The 18023-nt window shown below is 39.0% G+C and overlaps 1 protein-coding gene and 1 pseudogene across 1 annotated transcript; one reads left to right on the top strand and one right to left on the bottom strand.

The window, feature by feature from the left end:
• Positions 1–3007: 3007 nt before the first annotated feature.
• LOC149208330 (nematode resistance protein-like HSPRO2 pseudogene) lies at positions 3008–4175 on the bottom strand (annotated as a pseudogene).
• Positions 4176–11617: 7442 nt separating this feature from the next.
• Positions 11618–13102, top strand: LOC149208329 (uncharacterized). Its single transcript, XM_089398301.1, has 2 exons — positions 11618–12008; positions 12513–13102. The coding sequence occupies exons 1-2, from the start codon at positions 11618–11620 to the stop codon at positions 13100–13102; spliced, it is 981 nt and encodes a 326-aa protein (XP_089254427.1).
• The last annotated feature ends 4921 nt before the right edge of the window (positions 13103–18023 follow it).

Here is an 18023-nt window from a genome sequence, read left to right as displayed (position 1 = left end):
AGCTTCTTGGTAATCGGTTATCAGTACCGAGCACTATACAGGTTGGGTAGCCCCATATAGGACTGCACGCACTGAGCCTAAGCCGAACCCCCTCTGAATCGGGTCTCTGTGCTGCCTGGGTTGTCTTTTCCGTGGACTGATTGAAGGATTTCAAGCACCCTAAAAGACAACTTCTATGTTTCAAAATGTAGCATGACCACGGCGGCTTATTGGATGCCTACCCCCAACAGTCCTAACCTAAACTATAAATTATTTTGTGGCCCATGTGGGGAAATTTAGTTTGTTCAAGTTATGATTGCTTTTACGTGTCTTCCTTCACTTATGGTGTGAAAAATTAAGCTTAAATAAACTAAGTAAAAAAGGTTTTTACACTTGATTCCCTTTGGTCAAAGTTTAGAGTAGCTTAGTGTGTGTAGTGAAATGTGTGTGTAAGTGACAGAGTGAACATACAAAGTTTGTAGTCATGTGGATATTCGATGATCCTTTTCAAATTCGTCTACTTACACTAAATTATGTTTGTTCCTTACCTGCAAACAAAATAATGTGTGGTTGATGGGCCACTTACTTCCTTCCTATTACACTATGTGAGCCTAAAAAGGGAGATGAAAAACTGGGTGCTTTGAGAAAGATTTCAGATGCAAGCCCAGGATCGTCTAAAAGACGCAAGGGAAGCAGGGGCTACTCCCTTTCTTTAATAACACCAGTTCCTAGTCCCAATGCTAATGAAGTAAAAATGCTTTGGTTAGTAAAAAATATGAGTGAATTATGGGCCACTTACTCCTTTGCTAATTAAGCTATGTGACTTGGGTAAAATAGCAAAACAAATTGAAAAAATGTGTGGATTATGGCCACTTACTTTTCCTCTTAATTAAGCTATGTGTGAAATGTAAAAATTTTAAAGTAAAGGCTAAGTAATTGCCCTACTAATACTGATTATTAAAACAATCTAAACTATATGGAAAAAAATGCAAAGGTGAAGGCAATTCACTAAAGGTTTCCAGTCACCCACGAAAGAAAAATTACAATGATTGTTTTTGTTCTCTATAAACCATGGGGTTAGGCTCTGTACAAGCGAGCGAACCGTGTGTCAATCTGCAAGAAAATGATAAGTGTTAAGCCAAATTATAGATATTAAGAGTGAGAATGATTATAAGCAATATGCATTATCAATGTTCTAAATTTAAACTTATATGATTAAATAACAACGTATTTTATAAATGATACTATACTATAAATAATTTGACTAAAATTTACAATCTCACTAAAACAAATTAGAATTGAAGAACTAAAGGCAAAATTTATACCTTTATCATAAATTCAGTTAAATTAAATGACATCCTAAGCAATAACACAAGGCCATGTGCAAGAAAATTAAAGTAGAGTATAAAGAAGTATCAGAGTACTTTGTAAAATAAATGTAGAGATAAAAAAATTATACTAATTATATGTTATTAGTCAATCCAAAATGCATTATGTAATATTTTTTCTCAAAACTTTGGAAATGAGTGGATATTTATGGTAGGAATGTAGCTTGAATACAAAAGAGGAATAATCAAGAGACCAAGTCTACTAGAACCATTGTCCATACCAAGTGAGTGTTGGGAAGAGGCCATAATGGATTTTATTACAATTATACCAAAGTATGAAGGAACAAATTTCATTATGGTTTTGGTGTTTTGACTTACAAAGTATGTCCACTTTTATAGAAAAGAATCATCAAAATGGTTTCTGAAGAACAGTCTGCAAAGGAAGAAAATCATTGTCAAAGTAGAAACCCACCATCAAAAGCACTGCAGACATGATGAGCAAGAGACAACCTTTAGAATAGTCTCATTCACCCCTTACTGCTCACTCAAATTTATTATGACACAAACACGTAGCAGAGAAATGTCAAATGTAGGGAAAAAAGGAAAAAAACGTAACGGTATGATGTCAATATATCCAAAAAAATTGATATATATATATATATATATATATATATATATATATAAGATAACTATCTTCGTCAATAAGAGAAAATTGGATAAAGCCATAGTATAAGATGACTCATCAATAGTATAATGATATATCTTATATATCGTTAAATCAATAAATCAGAACAAGATCCAATAAGACCCTTGGATAGTTGGTTCACTCATATTAATTTTGAAGGAGAAAATATTCAAATAAAAGAATTATATTTTCTCAGGCCAAGTTTAAAGAGATAATTATTTAGTATGACCCCTAATGAAATTGTAATGTTCCATCATTTAAATTATATATTTAAATATGATATAGGTTTAATGCATTAAAAATTTTATGATATATTCCATTAAATAAATTCAATAATTTAAAATTATAATTATCTCAATTTCACATGCTGAATTAAAAAATCTTAAAAAACAAAAAATCTGATTAAATATACAAAAAAAATTAATGCATCAAAAAAATTATGATGCATTCCATTAAATAAACATGACAACTTAAAATTATAATTATCTTAGTTTCACACATTGAATTAAAATATCGTAAAAAAAAAAAAAAAAAAAAAAAAATAACAGCATTAAACTACATTTCATGTTAAAATTTAAAATGAATTATATAAATATCATTAAACTCATCATAGAATTTAGGTAAAGAATTAAAAAAAGAAACAACTCTTAAAATTTAATAATTTTGATAATTAGCATTTTAATTTTGGACAATATTTTACAGTATTTAACGAAGGAGGAATTGCACACTATGAATCCTTAGTATGTGTCCATGTTGGAGAGGGAAAAAAAGAAATTGTTCAAATTTCTAGCACTGTTCTATTGATTGCTCCTACTTATGGGGATGAACAAAAATGAGTCTAATCCTACATCCAATATAATTCTATGTATAGTATTCAAAACTGTTAATGTAAGAAGTGTATGTATGAATTTGGGGTAATACTTTCAAAAACTGAAGGCACTGTTCTTTGTCTTGTAAACTTCACTTGATTTGTGTGTAGATCTTCCAGTGTACCATCCACCATAGTTGTAGACTTTTAGTGCCAATAGTAACCCAAAAATGTCTTTGCACCATCCACACTAGGGAAATAAGGTGGTTCAAAATATATCTGACGTAGGGCATCACAAGCACCTAGATATGATGGACCCTTCATTTCAATGCTACCCATGGCTGTTACTACCAGCTGGTGATATGAGAAGAAAAACCTTTTCACCGCGGCTTCTATTGCCTGGAAGGCCAACAGAACATGTATTGTTGCAACATGATAAGCACCTGAAATGTTATGTGAGCGAAGTCCATGTGAATGAAACAAATGCATAAGTGCCTCCTGGAGCCTTGGTCCACCCTTTGGATCAGCCTCAACACCCATGACTTTGGGCACTAGATGCCTTAGTTCCTTGCATGCATTTGTAAGGTCTCTAAGGGGGGAAGACCGAAGGCAATATGAGCTTGCAAGCGTATCAGTGCTGCTAATTGCCAACTGGTGTTTAAGGCAAAGGAAATCATCTGGGTCCATCACTAGAAGCAAATTCACAATTTCTGTGAGCATGTTCCACATCCTTTCAACCATCCAACAGTCTATGGATGCTCCTACGAAATCCCCAGAGTCTATTCTTTGATATATTCTGTGCAACAATTCTTGGCCTACAAATACCCAGAAGTTTGGCATCTTTTGGATTATGGAATTATTTATGTTGTTTTAAAGAGTGCAAATATCTTGGCTTGCAGATTCTATCATATTCAAGAATAGGCTTACCTGACATATTTGGTTCCCCCAGACCTAAAGTGAAGGGAGTCCTCTGGATATGGCCTTCAATGGCAAGCGATATTCTAGAAACCATAGCTTCAGCGCTTTTCCATGTACCCAAACGAGGAAGTAAGCTCTCTTCACTTGTTCTGCTAACCACAGGTAAAGCACCAAGTCTCTGCCATACCTCATGGGAAACTTTCCTAGCAAGAACACCACTACTTACTGACAACTGAAGAGTGGGAACCTGCTTGTCATTTTCACAAATCATTGAAATCAACTCAATCTGGGAACTAGTTAAGGATTCAAGCCTTCTCTTCGATTCCTCTTTGTCAATGTAAGTCCTTGTGTCACAGAGTACAGACAAAACAAACCGAAAAGTAATCTCCAATGACTGTAAGGTAGCCTTTACCAACCTCTCTCTAGACCAACCAGGCCATTCCTTGAATTTCCACATGGCACTGAGCTCGGGGAGATGCACATACTACTCGTAACCCGCACACTCCATGGGGGAGGGCTCTATAGACTCTTCAACAAAGGCAAAATAGGATGCCATTTATTTATAGGACATATTTTTTCCCGAGAGTAAAGACACTAATGCTCTCCATATACCATAATCTAAAAAAGACAACATAATAATAGAATAAACACTAAAATCCATTTTAAACACTAAAATTTTAAAAACTGGAATAGAATAAAATGTTCTTAAATCCCTGATATATTTAAAAAGTTACATATAATATGTTACTCGACAGAAAACATATCTATTTGTTACAACTCAACTTTTTCTGTAGATGATAAAAACTCAACACACATAAACCTTCTTTACAGTCCAATAAATATTTTTTTAGAAGAAAATGTTGCCCTCCCTAATTGACTGCTATCCTTGTATTAAATGGAATTCTCCGCATCCAATATACCTGATGGATATTGGAAATTCTACTATCAGTAAGATTTGAAGTCAGGGCATAGCAGAAATCTTACAATAGTGAGGAGATATGGTAAAATTATATAGTCTTTCTTTTTATAAAGCTATTTTAAATATCGACTAACGCCTGGCCAGACATAAGTCATGGACTTCAATATCATAAATCACTACCATATTTCCCATTTACATTTACTTATTTGCTCTTGTACTTGATAATTTAGGGCAAAAACTACCCACTATGATCCTTTGTGCCGCTGGCCAAATCTCCTCTACTTCCTCGCGAAGCTCCATGGAATTAGATTTCTCATACTCCCATTTATAAACATTTTATAAAGGCTAATCGGTGCCATATGCTTAAGCACTTTAATATCAATCATACACTAAAATTTAAAAAACGAACCATTCCATGTTTCAAAGGAATGATATTTGTTGCTTTGCATAAAATATTTGCAGAACAATAGTTCATGTGCGTCTTTTTTGACTTATGCGGTCACCGCTTGCGCTTTCTCCATATGAACGTAGAAACAAACATTCCACTTATATAATATTCATCTGGAAAACGATAGTTATTCGGACACGAATAACTATATTCTCCGTTCCCTGAGAACGAGTATTTCATAATTAAGGTTGAGACTGAATATCCGGAATAAATGGCAGATCAATCACACCTTGGTGATTGGCATTTCAACATTTTTTTCCTTTTCTTCTTGTTTAAAATGTACTGCGTTTCTAATCATTTTTTGTTCTCTACATTTTGATAAAGGTTTTCTAATATTTTCTTCCCATTGTTGTGATTTTTATATTGATTGGCGAATGTTTTCTAAAAATGATATTGCAATTACAGAAAAAAGGCAAGCAGATTATAATTTATTTAAAAATATTTCACTTCATAGTTGAGTTTTTTTTAAATCCGAGAAGCGGTCAAGTTTCGACTGGTAAATTCGTTACTAAGGTACCCAGTTAGATCTACTCTTGAAAGCCTTTAGCTGTGAAAATATTGAGAAATTTTAGAAAATAGAAGAACTGTATCCTCAGTAAATATATTATTACATATACAAAGCACTGGTTGAAACTTTATACTGGTAGACGGTGGAAGTTATTTCCACCAAACTCAACAAACGCTATAGTTTGGCCTTGGGAGACCTCAAACTTTTCAAAGCACAATTTGGCCTTACGCGCAAGACAGAGGTCGATTGAAATACCTGTTTCGAAGCGGTGCAGGGGATCACCTTCTGTAACCTCTGTTCGCCGGAGCTCCACAGTGAATTTGTTCAATGGTTGGATTTTGAATTGCCGGGATTTGAGCAGATAATGTATCGAGGATGGTTGGTAAGGCGTTTATGAGCCTCCACCCAGGGTTGTTAAATATCATTAATACACCAAAGTGGAGGCGGGCAGCTTGGCGGGCAGGAACACGGCAGAGTCGCCGGAGCTGGGTAACCCGTATTCGCAGGAGGTTGGAGATCCATGGTCAGGCCAGAAATGCGAGATGCGATGACGTCAACCGGGGCTGTCAGGAAGGTATAAGGACATAGCATTTATAATGCTATAGGGTAGGAAATAAGAACGGCCGTATTTCACAGCAACCATCACCACAAATTTCTCTGGATTTGACTAGCGAAAAAGACGAAAATAATATAAGGATGAAATTCACCAATCTAAGAATTTTTGCTTTCCTCTTTCACGCCCATCGTATCACTCATGTAAATCCCTTTGAAAACGAGTAGCAACTTTTTTTCATTTCTTAATGCTCATATTTCACACGGCAAAAATTAAACCAGTAAAGTCAACAACTTTTAAGAATTTTTTCGTCGAAAACAAGTAGCGGTTTTTTCGTTTTCGTAATGCTCGTATTTCACACGGTAAAAATTAAAATAGTAAAGTCAACAATTTTAAGAATTTTTGGTTTGACAACGAGTTGTAATTTTTCGCTTTAGTGATGTAAAAATTTGATATTTTAATCCATGGGGTGTGGAAATATTTGATATTTTAATTGATGAGCTGTAATCTAGTGAGTTTGCTGGGGTTTAGTTGCATGTTTGCTGGGGTTTAGTTGCATGTTTGGGTTTAGAGGTTATGATTTTATTTTAATAAGAAGGTTGATGATGAAATTTATTTTGAGAGAATTAGGGGTAAAAAAAACTTGATTAAGTCTACTTAATTTTGATAAATAACATTTCATCATGAATAAATTAGTTTTTTTATTCAATAAAAAAAATTAACATTAATATATATTGAATTTAGTCAAAATATATATAATTAATATTAAAAAAAAAATATTATTATAAGAGATTCATTATAAAAAAGAATCATATAAAGAAAAACCCTATAAAATATTTTCTAATCCGTATTTCACACTCCCACGAAATCTCTTTGGAAAATGCGGAGCAAGTTTTCCCTTTAGTACTGATCTCAACAAAAAATTTGATGTAGTCAACAATTTCAAGATTTTTTCTTCCTTATCTCACACTCAGCATATCACGGTAAATGTATTTGGGCAATTTTTTCGTTTCGCATTCCACATGCCAAAAACAGAAATAGTGATAATGTCAACAATTCTAAATATTTTTTTCTTCAGTATCTGACATTCAACATATTACGGTAAATCTACAAAAGTAGTGATAATGTCAACCATTCTAAGAATTTTTTTCTTCAGGATCTGACATTCAACGAGTGGCATTTTTTAATTAAAGTAATGTTAATATTTGTCATGTCAAGAATAAAAATAGTAATAAATTTGTAATGTAAAAGTTTTTGATGTTGAATCTTCTGTAAGTAAATTATGTAAAATAGTTTCATGATTCAATGTTGGATAATAAAACATCTCTTTATAAAAATATTTTACATATAAAACATACGGATAAAGTGAACAACTACTGGAATTTTTTCTTACTTATTTCACGAAATATCTCTGAAAGTGAGTGACTATTTTTATCTTTCGTAATGTGCATATTTCAAACGGCAAGAGAAAAAAATAGCGATAAAATCAACAATTCCAAGAATTTTTTTTCGTTGTGATATCCTAAATTTTGTTAATATTTTATTTTTACTGCATAATAAACAGAGTATTTAATTTTATCTAGAAAAGTTACTATTTTGAGTATTTTTATTATACTGTAATAAAAATATACAGTGGTTGGTAAATATTTTTTTTACTTGAGAAACAATGATTTGTAGAAACTGATTTATAAAAATATTTATTCCAAGGATCAAGAGGGTTAGAGGAATCTCTATCTGGAGGAAGGAGGATCTCTCTTGAAGGGTCACCCAGTGTGGAAATGGTTAAGTTAGGCAGTGTGGAAATGGCTAAGTCTGGTTAGGACCATATAGTAGCACTAAGGATTGGAAGTTCTCATAGCAGAAGTTCTAGTAGCACTAAGGATTGGAAGTTCTCATAGCAGAAGTTCCTGAGTTTTACAAGAAATAGCTCAGGGGGAGACTATTGGATTCTCAAGGTTGGGAGGAAGAGTAAAAACTAGAAGTTAATTTTGGTATGGAATAATATCGAGAAAGATGGTCCAGATAAGTTAATGAAAACTGTTTCTATGCTAGATAGATTTTTTTTGAAATGGATAGATAATTCGATATATGATTGATGTAGGTACCAATCTCTGGCAAATAAGTTTATCAGAATGAGTACATAGATGTATTAATATGCTTATTTAATAGTCTTTCCACAAAATAGACTGTCTAGATCTATCTTAAAGAGTCAGGTATCAAACAGAGTGTTATAAATATTATAAGAACAGAGATAAGCAAATCTTTGCGTAACAAAATTATATAATAGTGCATTATTCTCTTCCTTCTGTAAGTACCAAAGGCCCAAAAGGAAAAGCTTAACCATCACAACATTATCTACCCTTTTTTTTGGTAGTCGATCTTGATTGCCTTCATAGCTCTGCAACCTAGGGTTCTGAAGCGCCTCTGCAACGGCGCATCCTGTTATCCTTTTCCTGGCTCCTCTCTCCGTTACGCACTCCATACCGTGACTACAGCTTGTTGTTACTCGTTGCGCTACAATGGCATTGCCCCAGGGGGGATTCCAATGGCCCCCCCCCACTTCTGATAATGGTCCTCAAGCGATGAATATGACTGAACCTCTGGGCACTGCTCAGCATGACAGAGAAGAACGGTACCCTCCGATGCAGGAAATGACAAAAGACTTCACTGTGCAGCCTGACAGAAACAATGAAGAACAAGAAGGAAAGTCCAAGCAACAGGAAACGCCAAAGTGTACCTCATCGACATGCAGACCTGTAGCTACTGAAAGACCCAAAATAGAACTTCCCAGCCACCGAATCAATGGTCGGATCCAATACATGAAGGACCATGCGCTCATTGGAAAATTTATTGGATTCTGGCCGACGGAAAAAGCCTTGCATGGATGGATCTCAGCCAAATGGAAACCCAAGGGACAGGTCACCTTGCAGCTAGGACCAAAAGGGTTTTTCACGGTGATTTTCTTCTGCATCGAAGACCGAAATAGGGTTATGGATGAAGGTCCTTATTTCTTCAACTCTGTTGGCCTGTATTTAAGAGCTTGGAGAGAGAGATTCAACCCTGACAAGGAGGATCTCAGTTGGGCGCCAGTATGGATTAGGCTATACTCGCTTCTCGTGGAATATTGGGACGAAGAATCAATCAGAGAGATAGGAAAGGGGCTGGGAGAGTTTGTCAAAATTGCTGAAGAAACGAAGCTGTGTAGATATACCTCATACGTCTGCATCTGGGTCTTCATGCGCTTGGACAAAGCCCTTCCGGAATCGGTAAGCCTCTTCCACGATGACTATGAATGGATTCAACCCTTAGATTTTGAACATGTTCCCTTTCGCTGCCGTAAATTCCATGCCCTTGGACATTTGTTCAGGGACTGCCCTCTAAATGCTCATCCACAAGCCTCTGAACTCTCAAGCAAGGCGGACCATGAGGGTTTCACCAAAGTTGCAAGTCGCAAGAGATCGCACAAAAAACCCTCCTCTGGGAAAAAACCCCATCAGGATGCTGCTTCCATCCCCTCCATGAGCAACAGCTTCGAGGTTCTGGCAAAAACTCCGGAAGACCCAACCCAGATCTCTGTGTCAATCCCTCAGCCGATTATCTCATCTCCCCTGATCCCCCCTTTGGCTTCCTCTCCCAAACCCCTGCCTCCAAAAATCTTAAGTGGGACTCTCAAAGTTGGCCCAAAAAACCCTGAAGGGAAATCCAAGGAGATGGATATGGACGATCCCCAAAACCAATCCTTGCACTTAGCGCTCATTTCAGAGGAAAGCAGTCAAGCGCAACACATGGATGAAGAATCGGAAAGCATAGATCTGAGCAGTCTAGACATTTTTGAACTGGAACAAGCTTGCAAAAAGAAGGAGTATGACAAAATCCAAGAGCATCAGCTGAGCACTCTGGAAGTCATCATATCCAGAGCATATCAACAACAGCAGCTGGGAATACAACTGGGAAGTCAATGGGATGGCTACCTCCTTCCAAAAGACTCCAAAAAATGTGGAAGAAAGACAGACCTCCAGCAAACTATAGCCATAGGGAAAATCCTGGTGGACTCAGCCAGATATGCTAAATTGAAAAAGTACTACAAGCCCACTACTAATAGTGAATCATAAAGCTCACTTCAGGGAATCTGAGAGGGCTCAATAGCCCTGGGAAACTTAGAATGATTGGAAGTATGATAAAGCAGGAACAACCACAGATATTCTTTCTACAGGAAACAAAATGCAACAGTAACACCCTGGGAAACATCCTTTCAAAAGCTTGGCCAGGCTGTCACTCGGTTGCTGTGGATGCGTCAGGGGCCTCTGGAGGTTTGGCAATTGCCTGGAATACGCAAGCAATAATGCTTTCAAATTTCCATGCATCCCATAACATTATTCAGGCTACGTTTCACATTATTGGCACTAACACTCATGGTCATCTTACCAATGTCTACTTTCCGCAGGAAGCAGCCAACAAAATTGCTCTTTTAGATACCATAGAAGCTCTCAACCACAATAGAGACCATCCTCTTTGGATCATTGGAGGAGACTTCAATATGATCACCAAGCTAGAGGAAAAGACGGGGGGTCGAGCCAGGCTGGAACAGGAAACAGACCACTTCAAAGATTTTATCCACAACAATCTGCTAATAGACATGCAAACCTCCAATGGAATGCACACCTGGAGCAATCGCAGGGCTGGGCGGCATCAAATTGCTTCAAAACTTGATAGATTCCTCATCTCGGATAATGCAGTGCATCTCGGAGGCGACCTAACAGCATCCATCCTTCCATACTCTGGATCTGACCACTGGCCTATCTCTCTCCAATGGCAATGGCCAGGCGACTCAACCAGACGTCCATTTAGATTTGAAGCATTTTGGTTATCCCATTCCGCTTTCAACGAATTCATCAGATTCACCTAGAACAACTTCTCTGCGCCAGAGGGATAAAAAATGTTCCAGTTTCAACAAAAGCTCAAATTCCTAAAAGCCCAAATCAAACGCTGGAACAAAGAGACTTTTGGCAACATCTTTCAGGCCCAACAAGACCTCAACAAGGAAATGAAAGATCTCTAGCAACAGATAATCACGGAGGGATACAAGGACGGGACTCTGGAACAGGAAAGGCACATACACAATCAATTGGAGGAGAGAAGAAAGCAGGAAGAAACTCTCTGGAAACAAAAATCCAGGATTAGATGGCTGAAAGAAGGTGAAAGAAACACTAAATTCTTCCACAGAACTACTATTCAAAGAAGAATGCACAACACTATCTCTTATATACGAAACAAAGGGGGGGGAAAGAGTGGAAAACCATGCAGAGATTGAATAGGAATTCATCAATCACTTCCAAGAGGTCCTACAAGAACCCTAGATTAATAGACGACATGCTATAGAAAAGATCACTCAAAATGTGCCAAAAGTTATCACAGAAGAACACAACCAACTCCTTCTACGACCTGTAGCACCCGAGGAGGTGGATTTGGCCATGAAGCAGCTTAAGGAGGGCAAAGCTCCGGGACCAGATGGCTTTTCCACAACTTTCTTCCACTCTTTCTGGGAACTTATAAAAGAGGAAGTGTGGCAAGTGGTGGAGGAATCACGCTCTCTTCACTGGCTATTTCCATCGCTCAATTCTACTTTTATCGCCCTCATTCCCAAAGAAGAAAGTACTATCACTCCGGACAAATTTTGCCCAATCGCTCTTTGCAATGTCATCTACAAGGTTATATCCAAAGTCATTGCCAACAGGTTGAAGCCGCTGCTGCCCTTGCTCATATCACTTGAACAATCTAGTTACATTGAAGGACGTCAAATTTTGGATGGCATAATCCTCACTGATGAAATCATCCATTCCCTCAAGATTTCCAAAGAGGCAGGTATGATTCTCAAGATTGAACTTTCCAAAGCTTTTGACAAATTAAGTTGGACTTACATTCAAAAAATGTTATTTGCCTTTGGTTTTTCACCAATGTGGGTTCGCTGGATTCAGAGCTTAATCTCCTTTACCTTCTTTTCAATCCTCATTAGTGGCATTCCCTCTCGACCATTCAGCTCCTCTAGAGCCATTAGGCAAGGGGACCCTCTATCCCTTTTCCTTTTTGTCTTAATGGCTGAAGGGCTAGGTAGACATATCAAGCACGCCCTTCTCTCCCAACATCTCAAAGGAATTTCAATTCACAATTCCCCTGCCACTACCCACCAAAAATTCGTTGATGACAACATGCTCTTCGGGTACCCATCGGTCCAGGAAGCCACCATTTTCAAATCCCTTCTGAAGGATTTCTCAGACGCCTCTAGCACAAGCATAAACAGAGCCAAATTGTAAATCTTCTTTTTTCACACGCCTCCTATCACTCAACAGGCTATTGCACGCATTCTAGGTTTTTCCATAGCATCCCTGCCTTCCAATTACTTGGGCGCTCCTCTCATAGACTCTGCTATCAAGCATGCCTCCTGGCGTAGGCTCCTAGAGAAGCTTGAATCTCGACTCTCTTTATGGACTCATAGAACTCTGAACACAGCTAGTAGATTAGTACTTATCAAAGTTGTGCTTCAGGCAATGCCCCTCTATCTCTTCTCAATCCTGGCAGCACCTAAATGGGTTCTTAAAAAAATCAGAAATCTTCAACGCAACTTCCTGTGGGGGGCACATGGAACAAATCGCAAATGGGCCCTCGTCAAATGGACTACAGCTTGCAAGCCAAAGGAAAAAGGGGGCATAGGTCTGCGAGATCCTAATCACAGTAATGAAATCATGGGTGCAAGAATATGGTGGCAATGGCTTTCTAAGCCCAATAAGCCTTGGACTGCCATCTGGACAGCCAAATACGCCAACCACAGACCAGCGGAGGAGCTTATCAGATTCACTCCTTCTGAGAAAGGCTCGCTAATTTGGAATGCGGCCAGTCAAAATTTCTTGCTGATCCAACAACATAGCTTTTGGGAGATTAGAAGCGGCAGCATAGATTGATTTCTGGACAGACGCATGGAATCAGCTTCCGAGGCTTGATCACATTCTCAACCTATAACCCAGCCATGATTGGGAGGAGAAACAAAAGGAAACAGTCAAGCAACAGTGGACTCAGGAGATAGACCAAGGATACAGACAATGGAAGCAATCTGACAGGCTCATCAGAAATGTTGACAACCGGACTAAATAAAGCTTGGAAAGAGAGCTCCAAAAACGTCGAATCAGATACTTCGAAGGCAAAGACATCTTGAGATGGGGATACACCCCAAGAGGATCCTTTACCACGAAAGAGGCCTACAAAATCAAATGCCAAGATTTTGTGCCTCAGGATCCTATCTGGGGAAGAATCTGGACTCCAGGCATTTGGCCCAAAGTTTCCTTATTTTTGTGGCTCACTGGGCATCGCAAAATCCTAACTTGGGACAATTTAAGGAAGAGGAATATTCACGGGCCCTCCATTTGCCCCAACTGTCAGTCTCAAGAGGAAACGTTACAACATCTCCTGGACTCCTGCTCTCTGGCCAACCTTCTGTGGGAGAAGACCAGTTTTCGCTGCCAAAGAAAATGCCGAGAGTCCGAGGACATCATCAACTCCATACGCCTCTGGCACCAAAGCCCTTATAAAAGCGCACTTCTCAACCATCTATGGAGAATCATTCCTGGCCTCCTCCTCTGGACTATATGGAAAGAAAGGAACAAGCGTATTTTCAAAGACCAAAGAACTCCTTTAGAAATCATCTGGGGCAACTTCTGTCATAACCTGAAAGAGACATTGGCACTCAAATCTTGGCTCCTGGATGACTTTCCCATGCAGGCAAATGAGATAGCCATATGGGAAAATTGGAACATTCAACTCCCTCAAGGAATTCCTGCTTGCAAATCTTTAGAAGGCTTGAACATCAGGAATCACTCCTGGTTCCCCCCCTCCAAGACATAGATTCAAACTCAATTTTGATGGAGCTTCTAAGGGTAACCCTAGCAAAGCAGGATTTGACGGCTTTTTCAGAGATCATAAAGACGCCCCTCTCTTGATCTACCTCGACAACATTGGATGGGACATGAATAACTCAGCTGAGCTGGAGGGGCTCTGGCAAGGATTACTCCTATACTAACACCATGGTTTCCAGCCTTTCGAGATTGAAGGAGACTCCCTCATCCTTATCAATCTGGCCAAACAGCTGCTCAATGGAGCTCATGCGAATAAAATCTCCAGTAGCTGGAGACTTGAAGCCCGGCTAGGCGCCATAGAAAAAAATCTCAACACCAATAGAGCAATCATATTCAACCATGTTAAACGGGAAAGCAACAAGGTCGTGGATCTATTGGCTAACCTGGGAGTGGAAAATAGGCATTCTCTTCTCACTGGAGCTCTAGACATAATTCAGAATCATGAACAAGAACAAGAATGCAACATTCTGGTCCAAAAGGACGCAGCTCCCCCAGATGCGGGTGCTTATACTACTGGTTAATGCGATGGGACAGGGGTGCGGTGAGGTTGGACGACACCTGCCGGCCCTGTACCACTTGGTTCATCGCCGGACGAAGTTTAAACAGAGGCATTGGATTTTATTTGGTCTCACGTCATGTGGCTCTGATATGCATAGCCTGTACACCGATTTCTCCATCGCTTCCGCATGCTCTGACCTGAGTTGGGCCTCGGCTCTCTTCAATGCTGGAGTTATGGCGGGTGCAATCCAAGGAAGGAAGGATGAGGCTAAATACAAGCTCAGCTCTGCGATTGCTTAGAAGCCTTCGATGCTCTGTAGGTCTGGTAAAGTGCCATTTTGGTATGCTGTTTGTTTATGCTTTGCCCAACTCTGTGATGTTGCCTCTGTCTACTCCAAATTTCCCTATCAATTCCCCCTCCGCTTACCCCAGCGCTTTCCTTGCTCTTCATTCCACCATGGTACGCCAACAATTGCTCAGCAGACGGGGCAGCTCTCAGGGTAGTAGCTCTCGGCCTCAGGCCAGGCGGCATAGCACCTCAGACTCTCTGTCTTCTTCAGTGGAAAACCCCCACTATCCTAACACAAGAAGTGGTCGTGGTCATGCAAGCCTTCGCTCTGCTCCCTTCCCTCTGCCCTCGCATCACACCCCCCATACCATGCAATTCCAGTTCATAAGCTCCCTCAATAAACCGATCATCATCGCCACTCTTTCCATCTCTTTTTCTGAGGAAGCAGAGCAGAGTATCCCGATGACCTTATCCATGGATGAGATGCACAGGGCTGGACCGAGTTGAAACAAAGACAAGGAAGAAGCGCACAGAGGTCATGGTGGTCAGACCAAGCAGAAAGGGAAGGCCGTTGTTGGCAACCTGCATGAGGAATTGGAACTGCAGAATGACACGCAAGTTATGGAACGGCGCAGGAGGGATGTGTCGAACCAGCAGCTGAATGTGTCGGACCTGCATCTGGACGCAAGCAGCAAAGAAGGCGAGCAGCAGGCTGTGGACCAAACTAAGCCGACAACCCAGATGATTGGGGTTGCCCGATAGTGGAGGAACCTGCCACGGAGGATTTCATTAATCGCATTACGAATGCCAGGTGGCACTTCATTTAACTCCTAGTTTTTTCTTCCTCTTTTTGTCCACGTAGGCGACTCAATGAAGATGTATTACTGGGTTTATGGGTGGTCGGATATTCTTGGGTAGATTAGCTAGGGTTACAATGCGGGTTTACTGACTCTCTTCAGAAAACTGTGGTTAATTTCCAGTGTTGTCTTCTTTTTTGCATCTCCTTCTCTATCAGACCGATTTCCCCTCTGTTGGGGCAGTCTCAGATCTAGTTACATGGCAACAAGCTGAGACAGGCTCTATTCCTTCACGGCCAGAACACCTTTGTAAATACCTTTTTATTTTCTTTTAATAGATTACTCTTACTTAGAAAAAAACATTATCTACCCTAGTATAATTAAGTAAATATATGAGAAGCAATAGAAGAAGGGCCAGTCAAGTCGAAAGCTGCCACATCAGATAAAATTCACAAGTATCATGTAATATGAAATATACAGGAATAAAATTGTAAAGAACTAAACAGAGTATTATTCTGCATTCTGAAAAGAAAGATTACAGTCGTAAACTACCAATATGGCTGAACGATTTTCTTTAAACAACGTTATAGAAAAAACTTTATAGTATTTAAACAACCACGAAGGGAAAGTTTTTACTAATCCATAGAATTTGGAAAAAAATGTCAAAACAATAGAACAAGACTCCCTTGCTTCCACTTTAACAATGTATGTATTATTATAACTCAGGCAGGGCTTGGAAGTTATGCACGATGGAATCCAAACATAGATGTACATACAAGAAAACCATGTAGAGGAGGTCATGTTTCCTCCTAGCCTTAAAAATAGATCTAAGAACCAGAATAACATAACAACAAGATAACTGCATTAATACTGAATGTTTTATAACAACTACCAAATAGAGTCTAGGGTTTGTGGGGCTCAAACCCTCCTTAAAACCCTTCCAAGAAAAACCCTCTTAACAAAGATAGTTACTTGATGGCCAGAGGCCATTAAAGTCCTTATAAATATAGACCAAGGGCCAAGGAGGCCAGAAAAATAAATTATAGACAGAAGCCGAGAGGGTTAAGAAAGAAAACTGGATCTATAAGCAAGTCTTTCGACTCCTCCAAAAATTTAAAAGCAAATACTGAATGAAACTCCCATACAATGAGCATGACCCTTAGGGCAGTATTACCTGGAGACCACCACATGATAGAACCAGAAGAGAGCCCCATTCAGACACCACCACCTATGACTCTTGAACTTGTCATATTAACTGCAGCTCGGAATGAGCATCCCTCAGCCGTACAACCAAAATAATGACACTTATATAAGAGGAACATGAGCAAATGATCGGTCCTTACTTGGTTAGGTCGACCTAAGGAAGCCTACTACTGGAATTGATGTCAAACCTAGAGGATAGACCTGTTAAAAAAATCAGTAAAACATTAGAGCATAGCTCCCTGTATACGAGGTAACAGTTTAAGTTCAAAATCGTAACCAAAGACTTGTAAGAGTTAGGTGAAAACCTGTACCAGTGTTCAACTTCACAACAAGACACCAGAGATCCCATTTGAACGGAGGAATAGAGGAGGAGACGAGCTCCCTCAACCAATTCAGTTACCCTGGCCATCAACAGAGAAATGAGTAACAGAAACCCTCTACCCAAAAGAAAATGGTTTGGTGGACTCATCTCCACTGTTTGACTTTGAATCTGCATAGAAATCGTTGATCTAGGAGAAAATCTCGATAAGGGAGTATTGCAGTACCAACATAAAAATAAATTGGGAGCGAGCACAGTCGCCCAGTTCAATGCAACCATAGTCATTAAGGCGACAAGGACACACAGGGGTAGCTCAACGTGACAATCGTGTAAGTAGTGAAAATATCAATGCATGAATCTCTTGTGGCAGGACAAGCGTCACTTATTTAATTCAACATGCAATGTATTATCCAAAGTAAGGATCTGTACAGTGAACCTCTTGAGTTAAAAAGAAATTAATGTTATAAAATATATATATATATTCGAACTTGTATCTAAATCTCTGTATGAATCATTAACAAATCAAGAACCATTTATATATAGTTAAGCGTATTAAATTGGTTAACCATGCTATAGTAAAGTTCGATAAAGTATTTTTTTTAATTATGGTATTTATCATTTAGAAGATGTGAGACATATGGTATCAGAGCGACTCAGGTTGCTAAACTGAGACCTTTGGAATTAAGTAATAACAATACTCTGTAATATGCACGTAGGAAGAAGGCAACTGAAAGTATGAGGAGAACTAGAAGTCTACCTCATAGGTCCGTAATAGGAACCAGACCCACAACATTTCAAAAGGGAAACCTTGAAGTGTTGGTGTAGCTGGGCGACCAACCCAGAAATACCAATCCAGATATTATAGTA

This window comes from Pinus tabuliformis, chromosome 1_2 (genome assembly GCF_031772625.1).
Source record: "Pinus tabuliformis cultivar Carrire ecotype Pingquan chromosome 1_2, CPIR1, whole genome shotgun sequence".
NCBI lineage: Eukaryota > Viridiplantae > Streptophyta > Pinopsida > Pinales > Pinaceae > Pinus > Pinus tabuliformis.
The sequence above is the reverse complement of the archived record's forward strand: the minus strand, read 5'-3'. Positions and strand labels throughout refer to the sequence as shown.